This window comes from Ostrinia nubilalis, chromosome 26 (assembly GCF_963855985.1).
Source record: "Ostrinia nubilalis chromosome 26, ilOstNubi1.1, whole genome shotgun sequence".
Taxonomy (NCBI): Eukaryota; Metazoa; Arthropoda; class Insecta; order Lepidoptera; family Crambidae; genus Ostrinia; species Ostrinia nubilalis.
The window spans coordinates 8,269,943-8,282,363 of record NC_087113.1 but is presented as its reverse complement, the minus strand read 5'-3'; the positions used below and the strand labels follow the sequence as shown (position 1 = coordinate 8,282,363).

Genomic DNA, 12,421 nt, shown 5'->3' with positions numbered 1-12,421 from the left:
GGGAACAATCCTGTGATACATGATTTTTGCGAAACTTTAACCGTTTACGCAGCGTCAGCTCTCAAAAGGAAAAAAAACACTGATTTGAAACATTCTTCATTGGTGCTCCGCTCCTATTGGTCTTAGCGTGATGATATATAGCCTAAAGCCTTCAGGAACTAACGGGCTATCCAACACAAAAAGAATTTTTCAAATCGGTCCAGTAGTTCCTGAGATTAGCGCGTTCAACCAAACAAACAAACAAACAAACAAACAAACAAACAAACTCTTCAGCTTTATAATATTAGTATAGATAATCATCATCATTATTGTCATTTCGTTTCTGGAGGAATCAACATCTAATTCACCAAGGAGAGAGCACTCCCCACGCGCTGGCCAGATGGGTTGGTATATCCTTGGTTTTTAAAGATTTTTAGCTTTTTCAGCGTTTTTTCATTTTCTACTTAAGCCTATTTTTATAGCCTTTTAAGTTCATACTTGCTTAATTAAAAGAAGAGCACGCTCAAGCTAAAAACTCCAATTCAGTTTAATTTTCCGAGGAAAATTCTTCAAGAAGGGTTTGCTAGAGTCAACAAGGGCAAAATCATGTTTTCTTGAAAATATATTATAGAACTACCAAATTAATAACTACAAATGCGTGATCAACGATAAAAAATTTAAAAATACTGTATTCACATATTGTTGTAAATTAATAATTATGCCATGCCATGTGCGTTTTTTGTGTTAATTATGGTGGTTTCCATTACAATTGTTATTTCAACTTAACTGTAAGAAGTAGAATATATGATCAAGAGGTGGATCTAAAAACTGCCATGAGTTGCACCACCTAACTTTGACCGTAACTTTAACTATAACCGGTGCTTTTTGTATGGAGTTTGACAGATTTTTGACGTTTGTTAAAGTTCAAGTAAGATGGTGCAAGTGTGCAACGCAAGCTTAAAGTTTTGTCTTTAATCATGTTGTAACACACTTTCAAGTTATGTGACAACATTTTAGTAGCAAGACCTATCGATGTGACTAAAGAGTTTTTGGGAAGGGAAGGATGGATAGATATTAAAAGAAATTAAATATTTAAAACATCACATTGTATATTTGCACTAAATTATTCTATCTCACAAGCGACTTACAAGCTATGAGGTATATTTTTTTTACATTTTTCATTTGCTAAAAACAATAAATAATGAGTATTTCGTTCGTCATCGATCCATAATTCGTAATCATATTCGTTATTCGTTTCGTAGTCAATTCGTCGTTTCATAAATAAATCATCTAAAAAGATAATTTTAATATTCGTAAATTGCGTTCGTTCGTAAAGTTATTAAAGCTTTATAATTTTTATTCTAGAGTCAATGAAGCCATGTTAAAAAATTACAATTTCGTTTTTAAACAATATCAATTTGAAAATTGTCTAATTTCTATAGAATGAAAAAGAAAATTAATAATCTTCAAAGAATTCGTAACGTATAAGTTGTATAAAAATAGGATTTGTAAACAGATTGACCTGTTTACTTAATATAACCATTTCTCTATATTTTCCTGTTCCCGTTAAATCAATACGCTTCAAAAAGTTTGTGATACGAAAGCTTTTTCTCTCTATAAGGTTGTCGCCTTTATAACGAGACATTATTTTTTCGTTATTATACTTCCAACACAATATTCATTAATTTGGAAGCAATATTGCCTCAATGTAGCATCAATATTGTTTTAATTCAACAACAATATTGCGTGAGGTTCGCAACAACATTGCTTCTAGATTTCTACAAAAAAAAAAAGACTTTTTTGACCAAAAAACTTGAAGAAATGGCTGAAACATTGTCGCGTTTGTTGGGTATGATTGCTCGTTTAAAAGGACCCTTATGTCTGTTTTAATAAGGTCCATCTCCAGACCGAGCTAGGTCAGCAGCGTTCTCATCGTAGCCACCAGAGCGCGCTGAAGCGTCAGCAGGCTCCACTGAGATCCTGGGCTTGAAGCCACGTTCGTCTGCCTCGTATTCCACCACCTGGAAATAAAGGCAGATTCTAGTATGAATTTTGTGCGATTAAAAAACATGGTAATAGAGTCTTCATTCATAGACATTTAGGTTGAAAATTGTGTGTGATCTAGGCATTCTTCATTCAAATAGGTGTAGGCCGAATATCACACGCGGTAGATAGAATTTTAATTAAAAAAAATTAGGTTTAATACAGTGTGCGGTAAATAGACTCTACATTCGAAGAACTCTAGGTCGAATATCGTGTGGTCCCTTGTGTGGTAGACAGAGCCTCCAATCAAAAAGGTGTACCCATAACATTATTATGCTGTCATAAAGTCAAACATCTCTATTGGATGCTTCAGAAAAATTGAGAGACCAACTGTTCCCTTAATGTTCTTTGCTACTTTTTGAGCTCAATACTCAATACTCTTTGAGATCCCTTGACTTAACTAGACGTGTCGATTCCAAGGCAACTAAAAATCTCATCCGATAAAGCTTATAGAGCTAAGTGAAGTGTTTTTAAACACAAGTTCCTATCCAAATTCGAAGTTTAGACATACCTGTTTAGTGCCATCAGGTAGAACCACGAAGTAGGAGCCCTCAGCACGGTTTTCCTGCCTGGTCTCAGTGTGGCCGAAGTCGCTGCCAGAGAGGTAGTCGTTGACTTTGTAAGCGAAGTCGTAGTTGGCTGGCTCCTGGTACAAACACGTATTGATTAGCAGTTTAAAAGAGATGAAAAACATACTTACCTATAGCATGGTACTATTACTTATTCTGTGCCTATAGCATCCCTTTGGTACTACTAAACTGAATCAGCATAGGTATTTACCTACCGATTATTTAGTAGTTCAAATTGTAATTCATGAAAAAGGGCAAGACTTTTTTCTGGGTCCGTGGCAGAGTCCCTCAGTGTTCGACGCACCCGTCACCCGAAATTTGATTAGAAGCAATTTTTAATCAAATGTACAGTCAGGCACAAAAATGTTTATAAATGAATAAATATTTATACTGATCGTATAAATAAATGATTAATTTACCTTCAAAAGTTTTATTTTGTATGCAGTTAACTACAATTTCAAAATCAAAGTTTTGATTACCTAAAGGTATCCAGTACCTGACCTAACCTAACCAAAATAATTAAAGTCTTTAGTTAGGATAATAACAATTAAATAATCAGTATTTAAAATAACTCTACTCTCTCTACATTTAACTAACTACAAATAAAATTTTAAATTATAAAAGTTTTAAATATTTATAACAAAAAAAATAAATACAGCATTTTAATTTTTGTAATAATAACATAAAAAACAATTAATTGGAATTAACACATCTTTTACTTTTTAGTATAACAACAGTAAACATTCAAAATCATTGTTTTTTCATTAATTTTCGTTGACTGTACTTAGTGCAAAAGCCGAAAAAAATATGATATTAAATTAATTTAAATCGGGGGCGTCGACCACGGGTGCGTTGAACACTGGGGGACTCGGCCACGAACCCTTTTTTCTTTCGAAGCTCCTTTTCATTTAAGTATTAGCTGAATTCTTGACATTACTTTATTACAAGTAAGTACCTACATCAACAATTTTATCCAATTCCTCTTATCTTGAATCTGCGTTATTATTCATGCTATTATTATTTTCCACCTTCAATCATCTGCAGGCTTCAAATTATATTCTGTTTAGTCTTAGGAAGGAGAGGAAGGAACATGATCTCTATCTTGGTAAAATCCAACTTATACTGCAGCTACAATCTACATGTTAGGCCTTATATTTTTCTTTAAGGTGTTTCAAATTTCAAATACCTGGTTCAGCAGCTCATCCAGAGCATCCCTGGCGTAGTCGTAACCCTGGCTGGAGAGCGCGTTGTACTGTTCCGGCACTCCGTACTGGTCCGAGGGCATGGCGTCGCGAGCTGATGGTGCACCGTACGTGGAGGATGGAGACGACCTGAAAAAGATTGGGTTTTAGAATTATCTAATTCAACTTTGGATTACCAAAGTTGAAATGGCATAGTTTTAAAGAAAACCGGTTGTTGTGGTTACTGTCTACACCTCAATAATTTGTATTAGACCTTTTAGGGAGTCATAAGTGTAGCAGGAAGGCGCTGGACACAGGACGCTACCAATCGATCAACATGGAAATCATTGGGGAAGCAGTGGTCATCCTATGGCTGAAATGATGATGAATAATACTTCAAAAACTTACCTGGCCGAGAAAGGTGAAGCAAAAGCACTAGTCTTCAAGTTAGCTCGGGCCGAGGGAGCGCCATACTCCTGAGAAATGCCCCTCGCCTCAGGAGCGCCATAGGTGTCGGACAATCCTCGCTGGCTGGGCACACCATAAGTCTGGGAAACAGACCTAAATCCCTGAGAATACGAGTCAGAACTCCTTGCAGGGGCGCCATATTGAGAGGAAAGGGAACGGGCAGGAGCTCCGTAGGATTGGGAAGGGCTGCTCCTGGGGGCGCCATAGGATTGGGAGACGCTACGAGATCCAAAGGAAGACTTAGCAGCAGAACTATAACCCTGAGACGAGGCGCTACGAGCAGGGGCTCCGTATTGTTGGGAGATGGAGTTGGGGTTGAACTGAGGGCTGCGAAAGCTGGGGCTGGATTTTTGGGAAGACTTGAACCCGAAGCTTCTTTCGGATGGGGCTCCGTATTCAGCAGATGGAGCGGAGCGAAAGTCAGGAGCTCCATAAGTGGACGAAGGAGACCTAGCAGACGCGTAAGAATCTGAAGATCTCAATCCTGGAGCACCATATTCCTGAGACAGGCCAGATCTGGCACTGGGAGCAGAATAATCTTGGGACAGTGCTGACTTAGCATTAGGCACACCATATTCTTGGGACAATCCTGATCTGGCACTTGGGACGCCATATTCCTGCGATAGTCCTGCTCTAGCGTTAGGTGCTCCGTATTCTTGGGACAGGCTGTTCCTGGCAGACGCGTAATCCTGGTTAAGTCCAGATCGGGCGGAGGGTGGTCCGTATTCTTGGGAAATTCTTGCTGAAGGAGCGCCGTATTCTTGACTCAGTCCACGCGCAGACGGTGCTCCGTAGGTGTCTGATGGAGCGCTACGGAGACCAGGGACTCCGTACTCCTGTGAGAGGCCAGACCTGGCCGAAGGGGGGCCGTATTCCTGGGACAATGCGTTGCGAGATCCAAAGCTTCTAGCGGCCGGGGCTCCGTACTCCTGGGACAGGGACCGTTGGACCTCGACGTCGTGGTGGTCGTGATCGTGGTCGTGGTGGTCGTGACTCCCGTGGCCTGATCGGGCTGCTGCATAGCCGTCGCTGTAATAAGAAGTAAATAGGTAAGTAAGGTAAGATCAGATCGTTACTTGTTACATGTTGATTAGTAGTTTACTAATTACTAAAACTGTTACTCCATACAATAATATAGACAATGCTGATACTTACCCTACAGGAGGTTCGGCAAATGAGATGGATAGTAAGCAAAGTAGAGGTATGAAAACCTGAAAAGTGAAAAAAGACAGATTAGTATTTTTACTTTAGTAACACAAATAATAAATTTTAATTATTGTATTACATTGTTGTAGCTTTACCTTCATATTGTTGTTGAATAAGAGATCAATTGGATAATCTGCAATAATAAATGAGAATTACTAAGTTTTTTTATGTAATAAAAACAATATAAAAATTTTCCTTTCTCAGTCATAAAATTTCAGTTTTCAGCGAACTTAGCCTTAAAAGCTTACTTTATTTTCTTTTTATGAGCTTGATGAGCTTTTTCACCAGCTTAATATACTTATCAATCAAAACAAACAATTTCAACCTACCCTTAGCTGTTGTAGATGCAAGTTCGATCCACAAACATTGAATGATACTGACCGAATCCTCTCACCTATTTATACTAACAAACTCTTGACAATGTCTTCTTTCAACCAACTTATCTTTGCTGCTCCTCTTCTTCTTGAACTTCGAAAAGCACCCCTATCTCTATACTCTTAAGTTCTATGTTTCTGTTTCGTAGTTGTATTGGTTTATTATAGTTTGATAGGCTCAATGCGCGTGCGCCGGCACTTACATGAAAGAATCAAGCTTTGTTATAGTTTCGAGTGATTTGAGATGACAATTGCGGGTCCTTGGAACTTATCGGCTGTGGTTAGAGGATGGGCTTTGTGAAATCTAGATCGAAGTGATGGTATTTGAATATCTAAATAACATCTTATGTTACTCGTTATCTTTTAAATAGCGTATTGACAGTAATCATTGTTTTAAAAATTGGTTTCAGGCAAAATCTGGATACAGAGAGCCGAAGATAGGGTATAATAATATTGCTGGTATTGGTGTTGGGTTGGGTGAGCTATATTATTATCATTTATCTGCATTTTTTTGAAGTGACCAGTGGCAGATTTACCAGGCTGAGTAGGCTGAAGCCTAGGGCGGCAAATTTTAAGGGGTGGCAGATTTAATTTTAGTTCATAATTATTTTTTACATACACAAAGTAAGTAGGTACGTATTTCGGATACGAATATAATCAATGTTCGCCAGGCCAGTCAAATAAGATCCAACAACACCCCCCCGGGCGCCTAATCTGTAAATCCGCCACTCCATTTTGTCGTGTGTGAAAGAAACCAAAGTAAATTACATTAATTTTATTTTAAAGAAGTGTCAGATCATGTATAGGGCAACCTGCATCCAATAAAGTAACTGTGCGTGGAGATAATCTATCGCAAGTATCGGATCGGTAGTTCACTTTACGCTTTACCGAAAATCTGCTTAAAATTTTCACCTTAAAAGGATATGAAACGAGGGTAGTGGGAAAGTTTAACGCAAGCGAAGCTGCTAGCTTAAGCTAGTTTTTGTTCCACCATAATATAGGTACATCATCATCATCATCATCATTTCAAACACAGCCATCGACGACCTGATAAAGGTAGCAGGAAGGCATTGGATGCAGGCTGCTACCAATCGTGCGATGTGGAAGTCATTGGGGGAGGCCTATATTCAGCAAAGTGTACATAATGAGTATTTCCACCCAGGATTCGAACCCAGGACAATGGCAAGAGAGTCAAAATATCTTTTCTAAACCACAATAAATTACGGACTGATTTGTGTATTGTCCTTCACGGTTTACCAAAAAGATCACAAATTAAGGGCAAGGGCAGAAAACAATTTGACAGTTCCATACAAAAGCTCTCCCAAATTAAGACGAAAGAACGAAAGCTCTACCAAAAACACATACATGACTTTTATCCCTATTCTAGAGTCATTAAGGTTTAAAATCCTATGAACTTTTTAAATGCCGATACACTTGTCAATAGAAGTTTGATAACTGATTAGATTTTATGGCTTAGTAATTAAAGACGAGGTTTGCTTAGCATATTGTGTGATTGTATTGAAGATGGAGCGTGTGCATCCATCCATACCAAATACAGTTTAGTTAAGTAATAATAACTAATTTTCGATTCATTAACAGGAGAATAACACCCGTATTCACAAACATTACTATCAGGTCTCACAGTGCTCCTGAACGCACAGGGTGACATACGAGCTCTATGCAACGCTGTGCGTTCGATTTGCTGCTTCACATAAGCAAGCATCGTTTTTGAATACGGGCTAACCCAAGTCCAGTACCTGGAGGACTGATAATAAGTAGACTGAAGAGGTGTCATCAACATCATCATCATCATCACCAGCACCTTCCTGCTACCTTTATGAGGTCGGTCCACCTTGTCGGTCGACGTCGACGACGAAGAATTGTAAAGACCTAAATAACAAAACTACCCAGCTAGACTCAGCATTCGCAAACCCAAAGACTACCTAGTTGCCTAACCTCCGTTTAAACCATTCTATTTGGTAGAGCCTGCTCACATAGTCACAACTTAATTAACCCATAAGATGTACACCAGAGATGTTATGGATATCCGTAACCGTAACCGAAACTTTCGGATATCCGAAATAAAGAAATATCCGAAACCGTATTCAAAAGTTTCGGATAGTTTCGGATGTATGCAGTTTAAAAAGTTTTTTGTCTAACATCATAATTATGTAAAGGCATAACAGCCTGATTTACCTTGATAATGCCATCTAGTAAGTATCCATTTTTTTTACTTTTTATTCGATGTAAAGTGTGCGGCCATGAATGAACCGTGTTGGACAACTATTGCAAATTGCATTCTAAAGCACAGCTGATATTCGTAACCGTAACCAAAACTTTCGGATATCCGAAATAAAAAAATATCCGTAACCGTAACCGAAACCGGTATAATATTAATCCTATATCCGTAACCGTATCCATAACCGAAACTACTTATCCATAACATCCCTAATGTACACAATATTACATACATGGTACTTGGCAGGTTGTCTCAAATCTTAGCAATGTCATTATCTCTAATAGACCAGCGTATCAAGATCTATTGTTGCGTAACGCCACTAAGTGTGTGCGGGTCTTTATTCGATGGTGAATTGATTAGTGCTATTAAGGCTTCATTTGCCTTGACCTAAGAAATGATCTAGTTCTTTGGGACAATTGATTGGAAGAGGATCTTATGCTTTTAGAATTTAGATTCATTTGAATTAAGGTAGGCTTTTTTTTACTATTCCAAAAATGCTACTTCGTTGACACTGCAAACCAAATAAATTGCTGTAATGCAATTTTCCCATATCAGCACAGGTATCGACACACTTTAGGGCATGTCAATGTCAAAATGTTTTTCATGTAGGTGCACACAACTAGCCATAAAAAGTGTCAATCTTCCTTGTGCACTTGGGTGGGAAAAAATGGTCACACTCTCTTTTAATTACATAGTAGCATAGGTAGATAGATAGGTACAAATTGTTTGGATGTTTTAGCCGAAAAACCCGACACATTAATTTGTCTATTAAGTAATTGGGGAAAAGTGGTACAAATAAAAACAAAGCATCACAAAAAATAAAACATCCATAGAGACTCTGATGTATAATTCAAAGAGGTTTCCCACTAGCCTTGTCATATACTTTCAAAGACGAGTCCACGTACACTCCAACCTTGATCGTCTCTACCGTCGTGATCTCATTCCTCAAGCCACCAGCCTCCATGACCTTGCTGATTTGTGGACCCCAGAAATGGTGACCCTTATATCCATTCTTGAAGTTCACAGCCACATTTCCCCTCAAAAATGCAGAATACACCACCTCAACTTCCAAATACCCCCTGTTCGCAGACAAAACCGCGGTGCACCCTTGTCCTGGCGCCAATTCCGTCTCCATATTAGTAGTTGTTCCAATTGTGATAGTTTCAGACTTCTCCACATCCTTTCCCCATGCAGTCGTAAACGAAAACGCGGTCGTTCCAGTGATTTTGGCAAAAATCACGTTCACATCGTATTCTAACTCTTGGCTGACTGTGAATTCGGTGGTCTTCGACCAGCTGGTCGAAAAGGTGTTTTCAACTGTCTGACTCAAACCTGTATTCACTTTTATCGTTTTGTTTGAGTAGTTGTCGAAGTTCTGCGACATGACAACCACTGGCTTCATGTTGATGCTCTTCAATCTTGCCGATTTTATGGACAACACATTTTTCACTTGTTCCCAGTGGTACTTCTTGTACAAATCCCCCCATGGCGTCGGACTTTTTAAATACGCATTGCTTGTTTTCTCACCGTAATATTTCTTCAGCGCCTTATTCAAATTCATTGTATTTACCCTGAATATATTGATCTCATTTTGTGTAATCACATTAGTATTCACTCCAGAATATTTTACTGTTACATCATTGTCAGCGGTCGTTGTAACATCTATGTTTATTTTTGCATTAATTACTTTTAAACAGATGAATAGCAAAACACACTGAGCTAACCTCATTTTAGTAGTTCTTCCCGCAAACGCTTTATTATATCTCCTTCATTTACAAAGTTTGAAATTTAAATATACTGCTATAATCTTAAATTCAGTATAACTCGGGGAATTGTAATGCCCAAAGTGCGTTATTATTAAAAAGATTCTGAGAACTTTTGGTGTCCAAAGTAATTTTATCTTTATTTGCAAAAATAGCATTGTCTGTAAGTTTATCAAGTGAATGAAATATCATTAATAGGTGAATAATATTATACGTTTCTGTTTGACCGTCTGCAACTTTGATTACATAGCTACTTCATCTGTCATATCTATCATAGGTAGTACTTGATTTTCAACTTAATTTTGAAATTCGATTCATATTACGTACTACCTATTTTAAGATGATTTTTCCATCGACGTTGAACCATTTTACTTTGCGAACAAAACCGCGGTATTTTATTTATATTGTTAATCTTATATCGCGTCGAGGTCTTGACCTGTCGCTTCCTTGATAAGATGGGATAAGGTCAATATTAATGTTTATTTACAGTAGATTGACAACTTTTTCCCGCGGTTTCTGTTGCTTAATAAAATTATCTGGGAACTTCAAGCCTCCCGAAACTCCTGATCCCCAACCCATCTGGCCAGGGTAGGAAGTCAAGGTAAAATAAAGAGGGTCATGATGCTCTTTCTTAACCCACAGTAATTTACCTAGCTAGTATTCCAACAAAATAGTCTCCAAATAAGTAACTCTGAGTTTGATTAATTGATTTTCAGCAATAGCTATCTACAAATCTTTTTTGTCCAACTTTGGACGACAATAATATGATTTTGTGGAATAATATTATTAGGAAATACAATTTTATTTTATAACGTCATTACATAAACAAGCTATTATTATTACTACTACTTACTTCGCATTCGTCAATGGGCTGTTTGTTATCTCTTATTGAAATACGATTTTAATTATTAATAACTAAGTACTTAGTGGAAACAAATTATCATCACCAGTCTGAAATAACTCGTCTAACAGATTAATAACGTGTTATTCCACTAATACAGTATTTAAAATTAAAGACGGAAAGTCAAAAATGTTGTTAAAATTGCTGTTAACTCTCGTGCCAATGCTGTGTGATGGTAAAATTAAACTAAATATTACTGTAGCATCGAATAAACATGAAGCTGTTATTCAATTCACTGGACAGGACAACAAACTGGTAACACAACATGAAATTGATCTTTTCAATATAACAATTGCTAATCTAAATCGAGGAATGAGGGTGGAACTAGGGAAAGTCCCTGATGGTATATTCCTGAAGGACCCAACGACGTATGGCAATTTATTCCACAAATACAAATGGCCTGAAGTTCAGAGACATCTGGAAGTGCACAAGATGGAATTAACAGAAATCATTAACCAGAACGTGGAGCTTAGAATACACGAGATTGAAAATAACTGCACTGACAACATCAAAATAGAAAGGGCACTGTTTGAAAACGTCGAAACCAACGTTTTCTCTACTTGGTCTGCTAAAGGTATGCCTGATGAAGATGTTTTCTACGATGTCATTATCAATTATGAGGGAAGTCAATTCAAGTATCAAAATAAATGGAGAGATAGCTCTTTGAAAAGTAAATTCGTGAACTTCGGCAAATCCATCAATGGAATCCTGTTTCTGAAGCCCGGACAAACTTTTGTCAAGAAATTGACCGCTACAAAAACTGTATTTGTACTAAAAATTGATTATAGAGCAAGAATGATTGGCAATATTATTGGTGATTATGAAAATTTGTACGGAAAATACCACTTCTGGTCTCCTACTATTGAAAATATCATGCGGGCTGGTAAAATTCCGAACGAAATAATGACGAGTGAGAAAATTGAAATACGGTGCTTTACTGATCCAAAACTGGAGATATTTGATAAGGATACCGGGCAAGCAATGCCTCTAAGGAAGAAAAGGAGGCTGTTCTGGAAATCAAAACCAAGATTTACGTGGTGATAACCAAAATACAATACCTAATATAAAATCATTATGATGTAATTAAGTGATTGAAGCTTTAACTGCACAGCGGGATTATTCCTTGTCGCATTGAGATAGACAGATATTTTATCTAACTTAGAGTTTATCCCATGACAAAGATATACATACATAGGTAAAGCAGATCCGGGACTGACCTTTTATAGTTTGTCAACAACTTTTAACGTATAAACGTCATGTTCATTATACGAGTGATTAAGTACCTACTTAGCTCTAATAAATTATTCGATGGAAATAGTGCTATTATTTATTTATTTATTTATATTTAATACTCCCTTCTTCATCATCTTCTAATGTGATTAATTTCAATCCCGCATTCTGATTCATTATTCAAAAAAACTGGACACTGCCTTGATTTATAGAGGCACGAGGTCCAAAGGTGGGCTAAACACAAAATGGCCTTTTCTCCCAATCAACCCTTGGGGTAAACAAACATTGAAATAGGCTAATACCTAAAATTGCACCATCAAAAATCAGGAACTTTAAAATGTTTGTAAGTAGGTGTTTGTAGGTACTTATTTTAGTGCCTGGTAAGGGAATCGATTCCCGGGTTATATGCAAATTGTAGAAGTGACAGTGCAACAACATCATTTAGCAATATCAGGGAGTAGGTAGAAA

General features: G+C 37.4%; 3 protein-coding genes across 3 annotated transcripts; 1 reads left to right on the top strand and 2 right to left on the bottom strand.

The window, feature by feature from the left end:
• Positions 1–1,089: 1,089 nt before the first annotated feature.
• On the bottom strand, positions 1,090–6,769 carry LOC135084499 (pro-resilin-like). Its single transcript, XM_063979279.1, has 7 exons — positions 5,776–6,769; positions 5,542–5,579; positions 5,396–5,451; positions 4,181–5,269; positions 3,778–3,922; positions 2,534–2,668; positions 1,090–2,000 (listed from the first exon to the last, which is right to left on the bottom strand). Exons 2-7 carry the CDS (start codon positions 5,545–5,547, stop codon positions 1,866–1,868), a joined length of 1,566 nt encoding a protein of 521 aa, XP_063835349.1. The 5' UTR covers positions 5,548–5,579; positions 5,776–6,769; the 3' UTR covers positions 1,090–1,865.
• Positions 6,770–8,891: 2,122 nt separating this feature from the next.
• Positions 8,892–9,904, bottom strand: LOC135084535 (spherulin-2A-like). The gene has a single exon (XM_063979304.1). It carries the CDS (start codon positions 9,786–9,788, stop codon positions 8,910–8,912), a length of 879 nt encoding a protein of 292 aa, XP_063835374.1. The 5' UTR covers positions 9,789–9,904; the 3' UTR covers positions 8,892–8,909.
• A 1,131-nt stretch (positions 9,905–11,035) lies between these two features.
• Positions 11,036–11,764, top strand: LOC135084439 (uncharacterized). The gene has a single exon (XM_063979222.1). The coding sequence runs from the start codon at positions 11,036–11,038 to the stop codon at positions 11,762–11,764; it is 729 nt and encodes a 242-aa protein (XP_063835292.1).
• Positions 11,765–12,421: the final 657 nt, after the last annotated feature.